General features: G+C 36.5%; 1 protein-coding gene across 2 annotated transcripts; it reads right to left on the reverse strand.

Annotated features, from left to right (window-relative positions):
* Positions 1–5,757: 5,757 nt before the first annotated feature.
* Positions 5,758–16,564, reverse strand: LOC117337268. 2 transcript variants are annotated; one of them, XM_033898162.1, is made up of 7 exons: positions 16,434–16,564; positions 15,196–15,376; positions 14,486–14,657; positions 11,105–11,228; positions 8,967–9,095; positions 6,587–7,725; positions 5,758–6,146 (listed from the first exon to the last, which is right to left on the reverse strand). In XM_033898162.1, exons 1-6 carry the CDS (start codon positions 16,472–16,474, stop codon positions 7,338–7,340), a joined length of 1,035 nt encoding a protein of 344 aa, XP_033754053.1. In that variant the 5' UTR covers positions 16,475–16,564; the 3' UTR covers positions 5,758–6,146; positions 6,587–7,337. The 2 variants fall into 2 exon arrangements, with proteins under 2 accessions (XP_033754053.1, XP_033754052.1); XM_033898161.1 differs by having other exon boundaries at positions 5,758–6,419.
* Positions 16,565–17,589: the final 1,025 nt, after the last annotated feature.

Raw genomic sequence — 17,589 nt, forward strand, 5'->3', positions numbered from 1 at the left:
AGATATAATTTTATAGTAACCTCTCACGATATGATTTTATAGTAACCTCTCACGAGATATAATCTTATAGTAACCTCTCACGAGATATAATCTTACAGTAGCCTCTCACGAGATATAATCTCCTTAGTAACTTCTCACGAGATATAATCTTATAGTAACCTCTCACGAGATATAATCTTATAGTAACCTCTCACGAGATATAATCTTATAGTAACCTCTCACGAGATATAATCTTATAGTAACCTCTCACGAGATATAATTTTATAGTAACCTCTCACGATATGATTTTATAGTAACCTCTCACGAGATATAATCTCCTTAGTAACCTCTCCCGAGATATAATCCCCTTAGTAACCTGTCACGAGATATAATCTCCTTAGTAACCTCTCACGAGATATAATCTCCTTAGTAACCTCTCACGAGATATAATCTCCTTAGTAGCCTCTCACGAGATATAATCTTATAGTGCCCTCTCACGAGATATAATCTTATAGTGCCCTCTCACGAGATATAATCTCCTTAGTAACCTCTCACGAGATATAATCTCCTTAGTAACCTCTCACGAGATATAATCTCCTTAGTAGCCTCTCACGAGATATAATCTTATAGTAACCTCTCACGAGATATAATCTTATAGTACCCTCTCACGAGATATAATCTCCTTAGTTACCTCTCACGAGATATGATTTTATAGTAACCTCTCACGAGATATGATTTTATAGTAACCTCTCACGAGATATTATCTTATAGTAACCTCTCACGAGATATGATTTTATAGTAACCTCTCACGAGATATAATCTCCTTAGTAACCTCTCACGAGATATGATTTTATAGTAACCTCTCACGAGATATAATCTCCTTAGTAACCTCTCACGAGATATAATCTTATAGTAACCTCTCACGAGATATGATTTTATAGTAACCTCTCACGAGATATAATCTCCTTAGTAACCTCTCACGAGATATTATCTTATAGTAACCTCTCACGAGATATGATTTTATAGTAACCTCTCACGAGATATGATTTTATAGTAACCTCTCACGAGATATGATTTTATAGTAACCTCTCACGAGATATAATTTTATAGTAACCTGTCACGAGATATAATTTTATAGTAACCTCTCACGAGATATAATTTTATAGTACCCTCTCACGAGATATGATTTTATAGTAACCTCTCACGAGATATAATCTCCTTAGTAACCTCTCACGAGATATGATTTTATAGTAACCTCTCACGAGATATAATTTTATAGTAACCTCTCACGATATGATTTTATAGTAACCTCTCACGAGATATAATCTCCTTAGTAACCTCTCACGAGATATTATCTTATAGTAACCTCTCACGAGATATGATTTTATAGTAACCTCTCACGAGATATGATTTTATAGTAACCTCTCACGAGATATGATTTTATAGTAACCTCTCACGAGATATAATTTTATAGTAACCTCTCACGAGATATAATTTTATAGTACCCTCTCACGAGATATGATTTTATAGTAACCTCTCACGAGATATAATCTCCTTAGTAACCTCTCACGAGATATGATTTTATAGTAACCTCTCACGAGATATAATTTTATAGTAACCTCTCACGATATGATTTTATAGTAACCTCTCACGAGATATAATCTCCTTAGTAACTTCTCACGAGATATAATCTTATAGTAACCTCTCACGAGATATAATCTTATAGTAACCTCTCACGAGATATAATCTTATAGTAACCTCTCACGAGATATAATCTTATAGTAACCTCTCACGAGATATAATTTTATAGTAACCTCTCACGAGATATGATTTTATAGTAACCTCTCACGAGATATTATCTTATAGTAACCTCTCACGAGATATGATTTTATAGTAACCTCTCACGAGATATAATCTCCTTAGTAACCTCTCACGAGATATGATTTTATAGTAACCTCTCACGAGATATAATCTCCTTAGTAACCTCTCACGAGATATAATCTTATAGTAACCTCTCACGAGATATGATTTTATAGTAACCTCTCACGAGATATAATCTCCTTAGTAACCTCTCACGAGATATTATCTTATAGTAACCTCTCACGAGATATGATTTTATAGTAACCTCTCACGAGATATGATTTGATAGTAACCTCTCACGAGATATGATTTTATAGTAACCTCTCACGAGATATAATTTTATAGTAACCTGTCACGAGATATAATTTTATAGTAACCTCTCACGAGATATAATTCTATAGTACCCTCTCACGAGATATGATTTTATAGTAACCTCTCACGAGATATAATCTCCTTAGTAACCTCTCACGAGATATGATTTTATAGTAACCTCTCACGAGATATAATTTTATAGTAACCTCTCACGATATGATTTTATAGTAACCTCTCACGAGATATAATCTCCTTAGTAACCTCTCACGAGATATTATCTTATAGTAACCTCTCACGAGATATGATTTTATAGTAACCTCTCACGAGATATGATTTTATAGTAACCTCTCACGAGATATGATTTTATAGTAACCTCTCACGAGATATAATTTTATAGTAACCTCTCACGAGATATAATTTTATAGTACCCTCTCACGAGATATGATTTTATAGTAACCTCTCACGAGATATAATCTCCTTAGTAACCTCTCACGAGATATGATTTAATAGTAACCTCTCACGAGATATAATTTTATAGTAACCTCTCACGATATGATTTTATAGTAACCTCTCACGAGATATAATCTTATAGTAACCTCTCACGAGATATAATCTTACAGTAGCCTCTCACGAGATATAATCTCCTTAGTAACTTCTCACGAGATATAATCTTATAGTAACCTCTCACGAGATATAATCTTATAGTAACCTCTCACGAGATATAATCTTATAGTAACCTCTCACGAGATATAATCTTATAGTAACCTCTCACGAGATATAATTTTATAGTAACCTCTCACGATATGATTTTATAGTAACCTCTCACGAGATATAATCTCCTTAGTAACCTCTCCCGAGATATTATCTCATAGTAACCTCTCACGAGATATGATTTTATAGTAACCTCTCACGAGATATGATTTTATAGTAACCTCTCACGAGATATGATTTTATAGTAACCTCTCACGAGATATGATTTTATAGTAACCTCTCACGAGATATAATTTTATAGTAACCTCTCACGAGATATAATTTTATAGTACCCTCTCACGAGATATGATTTTATAGTAACCTCTCACGAGATATAATCTCCTTAGTAACCTCTCACGAGATATGATTTTATAGTAACCTCTCACGAGATATAATTTTATAGTAACCTCTCACGATATGATTTTATAGTAACCTCTCACGAGATATAATCTTATAGTAACCTCTCACGAGATATAATCTTACAGTAGCCTCTCACGAGATATAATCTCCTTAGTAACTTCTCACGAGATATAATCTTATAGTAACCTCTCACGAGATATAATCTTATAGTAACCTCTCACGAGATATAATCTTATAGTAACCTCTCACGAGATATAATCTTATAGTAACCTCTCACGAGATATAATCTTATAGTAACCTCTCACGAGATATAAACTCCTTATGCTGTAGTAACCTGTCACGAGATATAATCTCCTTATGGTGTAGTAACCTGTCACGAGATATGATTTTATAGTAACCTCTCACGAGATATAATCTTATGGTGTAGTAACCTCTCACGAGATATAAACTCCTTATGGTGTAGTAACCTGTCACGAGATATAAACTCCTTATTATAACCTCTCCTTGAGACCAGCGCTTTATCATACGATCACCACACAGAAGAGCATTACTATTTAATACATTCAGTAGAATTCTGTTTACGCAGATTTGTAAAGCTTTAATTTCTTGTGTTACATTTAAACACAGTTTTGATTGTACATGTACATTTATATCGTTTAATAAGATTAACATCACACACCTCCTCTCCAGAAATACACAAGAGTGTACACACATCCTGTTTCTTAACAATATCTTATCTCTCCGTGAACGCCTGGTTATCACAGAGTCACAGAAATAAACAGCGAGCTGATATATACATTTATCGCATTCTTTAATCTATTTGTATAAAATATTTGTCTTCCCCCTCCTATAAGATGCAAATTCAAGAGTTTTGTTTAATATACGAGGAGTTTAATCTGAAAGCCGATTACGCTTTCCGGTATTCGGAGAATCTCGTCGTCTGCACAGGGACTTGAGAATTTGTTACAGTCTACATGTACATTTTGTATTTGGACCTTCCCTATTGTACGTGTTTTTCAGACGTTTTGGGGGCTAGATTAAAATTCGGTAAAACTGACATACATTAAGCTGTATATAATGTACACCGAGGGTGTCATTTTTACCTCTATCTCCTCAAAACGTCTCAAATGTGCTATACACACAAGGGGAAGGTCCAAATACATGATGTACATGTAGACTAGTAGACTAGTACTGTAGCAAATTATCAAGTCCCTGAGGTCGTCTGAACGCTGAAAATATCGTGTAATATATAAATCGTAAATCTGTTTTAATAACACTTCAACGAGGAATTGAAGAAGGAATAATGCTAGGTGTTCCACAAACACGACCTCCGTACGTGATCACTTGATTACACCAATAAATCACACCCAAACACGTGTTTATTGATGATTTGTTATTTACAATGTATATGATGATACCACTGGTCAGCGAGATATCTGTCATTTAAAGTCCAAAGAGAAATTCCATTCCGGATTTTCTAATTTAGTTTATTAATTTGTACGTTAGTCCTGATAAGTTGCCCAGCACTATAACATGTTCATTTTGTCAGATTGAAGTAATAAGATTCACAGGAGCTCGATTTCGAGATTTCGAGAAAAATATATGACACATCCACAACATTATGAATTAAGTATTCGTATATATTCTGGAACCTCATAAAAATCGGGGTTATCGACATAGACATAATCCCGATTTTTATAAGGTCTCAGAATGTATATGGATACTTGATTTATAGTGTTGTAGTTGTTAACTGTTGAAAACATACATGAATGTTATTCCAATCCCGAAAATTTCGTCTCGCGCCTACTGCGCTCGCATTATCACTAAATTTCTGCCCCCCCCCCCCCCCCCCCCCCCCCTTTTGAAATTCCTGGATCCGCGCCATATATACTCGAAAGCGACAAAACGAGGGCTAATATAATCAAATATAGACTTAAAGGAGACGAACTAGGATTGTATACCCTGCTTTCACTGCTCTTCTGACGACGACCATCTGTCTGAAATATATCCCATCCATCGTATAGTTCAGAGCTACGTTATACGCCCATATGTTCTGGAAGGGTTACCGTCTTCGACTTCATCGACAACATGTATATGAGTCTAGGACCATCCATAAAGAAAGAGTACGGAAAGTGATGCGATATTATAATTAACTAACATATGGAACACTATCTCTTTATGATCGTCCTTGATGTAAAAAAACCCCAAAATAATCCTCATTGATTATGTAAAACAGTGGTCTGTGAATTGTCCGAAGTGGTATCCTTTAGGAACAGGCCAACAGAGGTCTACCTGAACAATTGTTACACAGTGATTTGCTTGTACCTGATTTTTTTACTCAATGTGTGTCCTTCAGATGTCAGATGGAAAAAATGAGTTTGATGTTTTATCTTCAAATGGTGCCACTTGGTCGTATTTTGATTCATATATCAGATAAGACAAAATTATCTGGATAAGTAAATGTTTATGTATACACATAAAGCTTGAAACATATTGTTCAGTATGTTACAGTAGTGCAGACGCAAAAGCTTTATTGATGTCAGAACAAAGGTCAAGCGATATATCATTCTTGATTTAAATCCACATATTTTAGAAAACAATGTGCAAGCACAGGCCTATGTGCTCACATGGACGCTACGTGCCTGAATACATGTTCATATCATCCTACATACACATCATATAAATCAACGATGACCAGCACCAGGCAACATGTAAATAACAGTAACAAAGGAACTCACCGATCGTTACTGGATCTAAACAATATTTACACAGAATAAGATCTATGGACCAACACGACACATACACATAGTATCACCCTGAGTGTATGATGTACTAGGTCTACAGACCTGAGTGTATGTTGTAGACACAGTTCTGGGTCTATAGACCTGAGTGTATGAAGTATACACAGTTCTGGGTCTACAGACCTGAGTGTATGTTGTAGACACAGTTCTGGGTCTATAGACCCGAGTGTATGATGTATACACAGTTCTGGGTCTACAGACCTGGGTGTTTGGTGTATACACAGTTCTGGGTCTATAGACCCGAGTGTATGATGTATACACAGTTCTGGGTCTATGGACCCGAGTGTATGATGTATACACAGTTCTGGGTCTATAGACCCGAGTGTATGATGTATACACAGTTCTGGGTCTACAGACCTGAGTGTATGGTGTATACACTGTAGTTCTGGGTCTATAGACCCGAGTGTATGATGTATACACAGTTCTGGGTCTACGGACCTGGGTGTATGATGTATACACAGTTCTGGGTCTATGGACCTGAGTGTATGGTGCAGACGCAGCTCTGGGTCTATGGACCTGGAGACCTGGGTGTATGATGTATACACAGTTCTGGGTCTATAGACCCGAGTGTATGATGTATACACAGTTCTGGGTATATAGACCCGAGTGTATGGTGTATACACAGTTCTGGGTCTATAGACCTGAGTGTATGATGTATACACAGTTCTGGGTCTATGGACCTGAGTGTATGATGTATACACAGTTCTGGGTCTATAGACCTGGGTGTATGATGTATACACAGTACTGGGTATATAGACCTGGGTGTATGATGTATACACAGTTCTGGGTCTACAGACCTGGGTGTATGATGTATACACAGTTCTGGGTCTATGGACCTGAGTGTATGATGTATACACAGTTCTGGGTCTATAGACCTGGGTGTATGATGTAAACACAGTTCTGGGTCTACAGACCTGAGTGTATGCTGCATACACAGTACTGGATCTAGATATGTGTAGGACATTTATAATAAATATAACACTCCAGTGTATATTACACTCCAGGGTATATAATAAATTATTCTACAGACTGAAGTTGCTACATGTACATATGTATGAGCCTGAGAATAGACATATGTTGGTTCTACGGACCAAAGTGTTTGACATCTAGGCCTACATTGTATGCTGTCCTGGTTCCTGGGATCAAACCAAATGACACCATGAGATTGTTCAATACAATGTTTACTTGATAACCAGAAATTTGCTGATATTACACACAATTCCTTAGGAACGGATCTTGTTGACGTTATAGCTAAATCACAGGAGCATAATTATGTCATTTCTTGATTTTGGCAGTTCTTTCAGGTGGTCTGTAACGCTGTCCTAATTTAATTTCCTCTCCAAAATAATGATCACAAAGTAATACTGGACAGTCTGTGAATTCCACCTTATAGTCATAATACAGTGTAGTTTCCTCTGGTTCATTCTGAGAGGCCCCCTCATACCCTAGCTCTTTTAGGGTCATATCAGGGGGCAGCATGGCCTCACGATTACGAGACTTGTCACTGAACAGGGACAGTTTGGTGGACTGGATGCCAGTTAGCTCAGCTATTAGTTGTAACAGACCACATACTGGTATGTGGGTATGGACCAACTCCTCCAAATGCCAGGGGTGGTCTGCATTTGCGTGGAATGTCACAAACACCAACTCTAGTAGCAAATACCTGTCAACACAAAAGTCAGCGTTAGAAAATTTCATTTCTGTCTGTCTGGATATTGCGGTTTAAACAAACTTGCCCAAGGGGCCTGAATCTTCACTTGTTCTGCAGCTTATAAATTAAGACAAGGTTTTGTTGTAAGATTTGTATTACTGTCACTTTCAAAGATAACTTAGGTCATTCAAATGGAGGCCAAATTAATGTCACTTATTTACAGTAATGTTACATACCAAATATTGTAACTCTCGGCTCTTGGTTTGTTAAGAACAAATTATTTCAGAATTCAGCACATTTGATTCTATTGACCTTGAAAGTAATAAATGACCTTCACTGTAACAAACATGATGACTCAGCACAGCATGCTATATTGTTCTAGATTGAATGACCTAAGCATCCTGAGTGGCCGGAAAACGTCATTTTAAGATTTGAACATATTTGACTTCTGTGACCTACATAATAACTAAGGCAGTCTGATTATTGAAAAGTTTTCTTAAGTTGAGACCAGAGAGGTGGAAGACAACAGACAACCCCAACCCATATTGATTAATTTATGTGAGCAAAAATAATGCACTGATCTACCAGCTGATCCTTTACTGATCTACCAGCTGATCCTATACTGATCTACCAGCTGAATCTATATACTGATCTACCAGCTGAACCTTTACTGATCTACCAGCTGATCATATTATACTGATCTACCAACTAAACCTTTACTGATCTACCAGCTGATCCTATACTGATCTACCAACTGAATCTATATACTGATCTACCAGCTGAACCTTAACTGATCTACTAGATGATTCTATACTGATCTACCAGCTGAATCTATATACTGATCTACCAGCTGAACATTTACTGATATACCAGCTGAACCTTTACTGATCTACCACATGAATAAATACCGATCTACCAGCTGATCCTAAACTGATCTACCAGCTGAATCTATATACTGATCTACCAGCTGATCCTATACTGATCTACCAGCTGAATCTATATACTGATCTACCAGCTGAACCTATACTGATCTACCAGCTGAACCTATACTGATCTACCAGCTGATCCAATACTGATCTACCAGCTGATCCTATACTGATTTACCAACCGATCCTATACTGATCTACCAACTAAACCTTTACTGATCTACCAGATGAATATATACCTAACAGCTGAATTAACTGATTAACTGATAATATCTAATAGACTATAAGCATTATTTGGTAAAGACACTGGCATTTTTCTGTACTTGCCTGGGATTTTTAATCATGCTGGGTCCATTAATCCCCATCTTACACTTTTTACAGTGTTCCATATTTCTGTCTGTTTTGACGAGAATATTTTCAGCCTCCTCTGCCTCTTTGTCCATCTCCTCCAGTTCTCTGTTAGATATAAATCTCTAAGTCACTCCTGGCATTGTCTTCATGGTAATATGCCTGTCGCTCATTTTCATATGTTTTATATTAATATTTGTATAAGTTTTATGTATGGAGATTCACACATGGAAACATAAGTATGAGGAGAGGTAAGTCCTTTTAATGGGAGATTTCAAAATCGAGTGTTTTTCATAATTCAACTGACCTTTTTCAACCTTAAGTTACTGCCTACCTCCCTGACACACCAGTAGTTTATGTTTTGGAATGTCTCTGTAGTCTACTGAATTGACAAAATTAAACACATTTTGGGACTTATCTTCAAAATAGGCTTATGAAATGTTTCTATATTTTACTTACTGGATAAACTAAGGACATGTTGTTTTTCAGTTGCTGTCTGTGGTTTTATTACTGGACAGTATACCATAGATTTGTGGGGTTAGATATGTAAGTTTTTCTGGTTTCTCTCTGTAGTTTACTATACTTATTGGACATACCACAGATACATTTTTGTATATGGGTAAGATATTGAATGTTTAGAGGAACAGGGAAGTACATTGTATCTCCAACATGAGATACGTCCTTGTTCCTCTAAACAATCAATATCTGATAAGATTTTTCGTTATCTCTGTGTATTTTACTTCAGATATACCAGGTACAGTAGATGTGTGGGGTTAGATAACTAGGGTTTAACTGACATACCGTGTACAGTAGATGTGTGGGGTTAGATATCTAGGGTTTAACTGACATACCGGGTACAGTAGATGTGTGGGGTTAGATTAGAGTTTAACTGACATACCGGGTACAGTAGATGTGAGTGTGGAGTTAGATATCTAGGGTTTAACTGACATACCTGGTACAGTAGATGTGTGGGGTTAGATATCTAGAGTTTAACTGACATACCTGGTACAGTAGATGTGTGGGGTTAGATATCTAGGGTTTAACTGACATACCGGGTACAGTAGATGTGTGGGGTTAGATATCTAGGGTTTAACTGACATACCGGGTACAGTAGATGTGTGGGGTTAGATATCTAGGGTTTAACTGACATACCGGGTACAGTAGATGTGTGGGGTTAGATATCTAGGGTTTAACTGACATACCGGGTACAGTAGATGTGTGGGGTTAGATATCTAGGGTTTAACTGACATACCGGGTATAGTAGATGTGTGGGGTTAGATATCTAGGGTTTAACTGACATACCGGGTACAGTAGATGTGTGGGGTTAGATATCTAGGGTTTAACTGACATACCTGGTACAGTAGATGTGTGGGGTTAGATATCTAGGGTTTAACTGACATACCGGGTACAGTAGATGTGTGGGGTTAGATATCTAGGGTTTAACTGACATACCGGGTACAGTAGATGTGTGGGGTTAGATATCTAGAGTTTAACTGACATACCGGGTACAGTAGATGTGTGGGGTTAGATATCTAGGGTTTAACTGACATACCAGGTACAGTAGATGTGTGGGGTTAGATATCTAGGATTTAACTGACATACCGGGTACAGTAGATGTGTGGGGTTAGATTAGAGTTTAACTGACATACCGGGTACAGTAGATGTGTGGGGTTAGATATCTAGGGTTTAACTGACATACCGGGTATAGAAGATGTGTGGGGTTAGATATCTAGGGTTTAACTGACATACCAGGTACAGTAGATGTGTGGGGTTAGATATCTAGGGTTTAACTGACATACCGGGTACAGTAGACGTGTGGGGTTAGATATCTAGGGTTTAACTGACATACCGGGTACAGTAGATGTGTGGGGTTAGATATCTAGAGTTTAACTGACATACCTGGTACAGTAGATGTGTGGGGTTAGATATCTAGGGTTTAACTGACATACCAGGTACAGTAGATGTGTGGGGTTAGATATCTAGGGTTTAACTGACATACCTGGTACAGTAGATGTGTGGGGTTAGATATCTAGGGTTTAACTGACATACCGGGTACAGTAGATGTGTGGGTTAAGATATATATTAGGTATTTCAGATTCTCTCAGTGATTTACTTACCGGACGTACTGTAGACCTTTAGGTATATCGTAATAGTCAATGTCACCACTGTTTTCCCTATCCATCAACTTGGCCAGTAAATGTAACTCTGTCCTGTTACAGATAACACCAAGGTCGAACATGCCTGTTATCAAAAAATGGAGGACAATGTGATCAGATAACCTGGCTATTCTGTTATCAAAAAGAAAAATTAAGTTTGAAAGAGCCATTAATTTGTTTTCATCAAAACGATTATAAAAAAATGAAAACTGTCACTAATGGTTAACGTTGTTATGTTATTGATTGCAAGTGATTTTAAATCTATATACTCACATTTTTTGTAGTATATTATAACTTTATTTATTAGTAAGTACCATTACAGGTAAATCACATTTTAAAAAAGTTATTTGAACAAAGGGAAATAATCCAGTATGTAAAACTCACAGAGATTTTTACATTAGTTATAACTCAGATTTTATAGTTTGTTGTTTAGTACATGAATATTTGTTAAGACCAAACATTTTGTTGACTGCACTACAGTTGAACTTTTTTGCTTTTGTAAGATCAATATCGCTTTCAGCTGTTCAGTAACAGTAGTCTATATATTATAAATAAGATCTTACAGAGGTAATTTTCATAATTCATATGAGATTTTATGAAACAGCCTTCACAAGCAAAAACAAAAATTTCAAGATGACTTTTATAAAATTTCACATGAAAGGAAAACTTAAAGACACTCTTTAAATCAGAAAACTCACATTTTGGAAGGTTTTTAAGACAAAATATGGAGGGCTAAATAATCAAACGGAGACAGCAATTTTGTTGTACCATTCACAATTCATGATGTCACATCATTGTCCATATGATGATGTCATAATTTAATTCTACCTAGGACAGCCAATAAATAACACTCCAGACTATATTACACTCCAATGTATGTTACACTCCAAGGTATATTACACTCCAGGGTATATTACACTCTGAGGTATATTACACTCCGGGGTATATTACACTCTGAGGTATATTACACTCCAAGGTATACATGTATTACACTCCGGGGTATATTACACTCCAGGGTATATTACACTCCGGGGTATATTACACTCCAGGGTATATCACACTCCAGGGTATATCACACTCCAGGGTATATTATTACACTCCAGGGTATATTACACTCCAGGGTATTATTACACTGCAGGGAATATTACACTCCAGGGTATATTACATTCAAGGGTATATTACACTCCAGGGTATATTACACTCCATGGTATATAACACTCCAGAGGTATATAACACTCCGGGGTATATTACATTCAAGGGTATATAACACTCCAGGGTATATTACACTCCAGGGTATATTACAGTCCAGGGTATATTACACTCCAGAGTATATTACACTCTGGGGTTTATTACACTCCGGGGTATATCACACTCCAGGGTATATTACACTCCAGAGTATATTACACTCCAGAGTATATTACACTCCAGGGTATATCACACTCCAGGGTATATTACACTCCGGGGTATATTACACTCCAGGGTATATCACACTCCAGGGTATATTACACTCCAGAGTATATTACACTCCGGGGTATATTACACTCCAGGGTATATCACACTCCAGGGTATATCACACTCCAGGGTATATCACACTCCAGGGTATATCACACTCCAGGGTATATTACACTCCAGAGTATATCACACTCCAGGGTATATCACACTCCAGGGTATATTACACTCCTGGGTATATTACAGTCCAGGGTATATCACACTCCAGGGTATATTACAGTCCAGGGTATATTACACTCCAGAGTATATTACACTCCTGGGTATATTACACTCCAGGGTATATTACACTCCTGGGTATATTACAGTCCAGGGTATATTACAGTCCAGGGTATATTACAATCCAGGGTATATTACACTCCAGAGTATATTACACTCCTGGGTATATTACAGTCCAGGGTATATTACAGTCCAGGGTATATTACACTCCAGGGTATATTACACTCCTGGGTATATTACACTCTAGGGTATATTACACTCCAGGGTATATTACACGTACTCCAGTGTATATTACACTCCAGGGTATATTACACTCCAGGGTATATTACACTCCAGGGTATATTACACTCCGGGGTATATTACACTCTGGGGTATATTACACTCCAGGGTATATTACACTCCGGGGTATATTACACTCCAGGGTATATTACACTCCGGGGTATATTACACTCCAGGGTATATCACACCCCAGGGTATATCACACTCCAGGGTATATTATTACACTCCAGGGTATTATTACACTGCAGGGAATATTACACTCCAGGGTATATTACATTCAAGGGTATATTACACTCCAGGGTATATTACACTCCATGGTATATAACACTCCAGAGGTATATAACACTCCGGGGTATATTACATTCAAGGGTATATAACACTCCAGGGTATATTACACTCCAGGGTATATTACAGTCCAGGGTATATTACACTCCAGAGTATATTACACTCCGGGGTTTATTACACTCCGGGGTATATCACACTCCAGGGTATATTACACTCCAGAGTATATTACACTCTGGGGTATATTACACTCCAGGGTATATCACACTCCAGGGTATATCACACTCCAGGGTATATTACACTCCTGGGTATATTACACTCCTGGGTATATTACAGTCCAGGGTATATCACACTCCAGGGTATATTGTAACACTCCAGAGTATATTACACTCCAGGGTATATCACACTCCAGGGTATATTGTAACACTCCAGAGTATATTACACTCCTGGGTATATTACAGTCCAGGGTATATTACAGTCCAGGGTATATTACACTCCAGGGTATATTACACTCCTGGGTATATTACACTCTAGGGTATATTACACTCCAGGGTATATTACACGTACTCCAGTGTATATTACACTCCAGGGTATATTACACTCCGGGGTATATTACACTCTGGGGTATATTACACTCCAGGGTATATTACACTCCAGTGTATAATACACTCCAGGGTATATTACATAAGTGATATATGCAAAAATATTACACAGGAAAATTCACTGGACAACAGGCTGATTATGGTTTAAAAAGTGTTAACTGCATTTAATTTTACTTGATAATAGGAACTCGGGATAACACACCTGCTGTATCTGATTGCCTTAATTAGAAAAAAGAATTCTGTTCTTAATTAATTATTTGGACAATGTCTATTTGTCAAAACTGAGACTGCTACCCCAAAGGTACTAGCATACACAAAACCAGCAAGTGGAATACAATTGCTTTACAGTATCCTATAGAGTAAAATTCTTTGAAGTCAGAAAAGAAAAGATACATGCATTGTAAATATCTATAGAGCTAATTTGTAATGTAAACAAATATAACCTATTTCTCACCTGACTTAAAATCATCGTAGTTGATATATCCTTCTTCCTCTTGATCACATTTCTTAAAGAGTTCAACAGCCAATCGAGAATTAGCTGCTAACCAACGATCCATACGATTCACAAACGGAATGAAGAAAAATTTGTTTGCCTTTAGTTTATCAGCAGCCTTTTCCAGCTTTTCCTAAAAGAATAAAAAGATTTTGTGGCTTTATCATTACATTTCAAGATTATGTAATTATCATATGTAAAAAACATTTCTGAGGTTTCCTTTCAGGCCTTTTAATACAATGTACATGTATTTTCATATATCTAGAATATATTTCAGCATTCAGGAAGAAGTTAATTTATTGGCAGCTTCTCTGAACAGTAAATGTATATCATTATTATCGTTGTTTCTAAATGTGCATTTCAATATTTATTATGCTTAAAGTTCTCAAAATTCGTCATATACATGTACAAATATATACACTAAATAAAAACTAAATCATAATATTACGAAAATCAGTAACAGTTTGGAATTGTCACACTTAAGCTAATTTAAAAGTAACATATATGCATAATTAAAATCATCAAGCTCTAAGTTTTACCTCTTCTCACCGAAATTTAGATTATTTAGACTATTATTCCCATTGGGACATGAAAATAGTCACACAATATCAAGCCACTCAATTTTTATGCCATATTATGTTACCCTGGGTATTATACAATAGATTCCATACCAAAGCTTTGTCTGCTGTGGAAATCTTTTTCTTTTTTCCCTTTTTCTTCTTTTTCCCTCCTTTTCCATCTGCTGCACTGCCAGGTTTAAGTTTCCCATCAGCATCAGTGATGTCCATCATTGTACCGGCATCAGCCTCCAAACCTTCCACTTTATCCGAGTCATGTTTACCTGAGGCACTCCTGGTACACACAACAGAGTCATGTGTTATAGGCTAGACTTACAATACATGTACAGTTGTAGTGATATACTATATGTGTGTGAAACAGTGAACTACATACATGTATGTACAGTGTACATGAAGTACCGGGGTACACTCTAGTAACTGTATAGTACTACATTGTATGTAGATGCTTGCAGAGCTAATTATTAGGGCTGAGTGTTGGTGCCATGGACAGGTAGCTCGAATTGTAATTAAAGAGTCAAGAGTTTGAAGGTCCTGGGTTCGCATCCAGTCAGATTGTTACATTCTCCTATCCTAGCTGTTACACTTATATTTTATATTGGTAGTGTTAAACTAATTAATGTACTTTGTACATATGCATTATAGCTGTACTGGAGCTGTTATATTATTGACATTAGACATAACGACTTTGGCCATTTAATCAGACATTTTGCACAAAATGGCCTGGTCTAAGCTTAGGCTTTATTTATCCGAAATCTGTCAGTGGTATGAGGATCAGAGGACAGAGGACACTCGAACAATATATAATGATTTCTGTTGTGTAATGTTTTTCGAGTGAATATGATAATGCCAAAAGAATGACAGACTGATTTGTGCTGTAAGTTGTCGAAATCCTTTGACAAGTCCATAATTGAGCTAAAAAATGTCTAACAATAACTTTGCGATACTTGATTTCAAGTAATTTAATTTCAATTTCAAATGATTTATATCATTTATTGTTCATTTTTTGCACTGTGTAACAATATTTATACACTGGCATCCATAATTTGCAAATGTAAAATGAGAAAGAAATTTCGAAATGCAATGGGAAAGTTTTGTGACAATCTAAGGATTCGAAAGTCTTAATTAATATAAGCTTTAGGTTTGTTTTCGAATCCTTACATTCATGTAATGTGTACAACTTTGCTGTTTACAAAATAAAATACTGTTTAAACCAAAGTCTTATTTCGAAATTTCACTACATTGTACATTAGGCTAATTATAAACCAGGTCGGTTTCACATGTATCCCATGTAGGTATAATCTACTTTATTATATAAAACTTCTATATCTTACTTTCCCTTCTTCTTTCCTCCCTTTTTCCCCTTTTTAGGCATTTTGAACAGGACACAAAACAGAGAAATCGTAACAGTCTCTAACACTTTGCCGCCATATTGTTTACGTAGTAGCTAAGGTTAAATTTGGGACAGACTAATATCGGGACCGGATTCATGATCAGCGTTGACAGGATTTTAACTGGCCGATAATAACCGTATTCAGGGTTTGTTTTGTTGGTGTTAGATGCAAAGTTTGAAAAGGAATACAAGGAAAATAAGGAGTTAGGACATGCTCAGTCCACAAATGGGAGAGCATCGGAGTGTTAAACTCACTACGTTAAATTACAAATCATATATATTATATGAGATATACATATAATATTCTGATCATTTCTTTTGCCACAAGATCCGAATGATTCAGCATTGATGAAAATAAACATAACTTTGCATGTCATTCGAGGATTGTAGAGCCATCTTCTACTGATATATTGTGTTCATTGTGACATCATAATATAAAAATGTAAATCGATAGTACTTTATGACGTCACAATATATAATGCAACAGCTCAATACACAAAAAGATGACATGGATTTGATGGGAATCACGTGATTAACCCTATGAACGCCAGATTGAAATAGGATACTTCGTTCCTGGGATAACACTAAACAAATGATAATTAACGGTATCTGAAAGTAAAACCCCTGTTACATTGTCAAGCGTCTACACGTAATTGACATGGCACTGTTTAATTGCCCATACCACCTTGAGAGCACTGTAAATTTCTGTGGAAATACATGTAGCATTTCATTCAAATTTTTTAAAAGATATCCACTCCACGGAGATATCACGGCGATCAAATGGCAAAGGCGTTTCTACGAAGCTCTCGTGACGTGCTATATAATCACTAGCGGATCCAGAGCCCCCCCCCCCCCCTTTTCAAATTCCTGGATCCGCGCGCCTGATATATCGCGTTCCCACGGAAATCTATATAGTTGGCCATCGACACGCTCGTCTCCTTAAATTTTTTTTTTTTTTTTAAATTAAGCATGCGATTGTAATACAATAATTTACTCGTCTATATTGTAATATTTTTATTAAAGACATCATATTCATGTCCACAAGTACCTGTGGTTTTAGATGGTGATGATGATAACTGTCCTCTTACAAATTGCTA

This window comes from Pecten maximus, chromosome 11 (assembly GCF_902652985.1).
Source record: "Pecten maximus chromosome 11, xPecMax1.1, whole genome shotgun sequence".
NCBI lineage: Eukaryota > Metazoa > Mollusca > Bivalvia > Pectinida > Pectinidae > Pecten > Pecten maximus.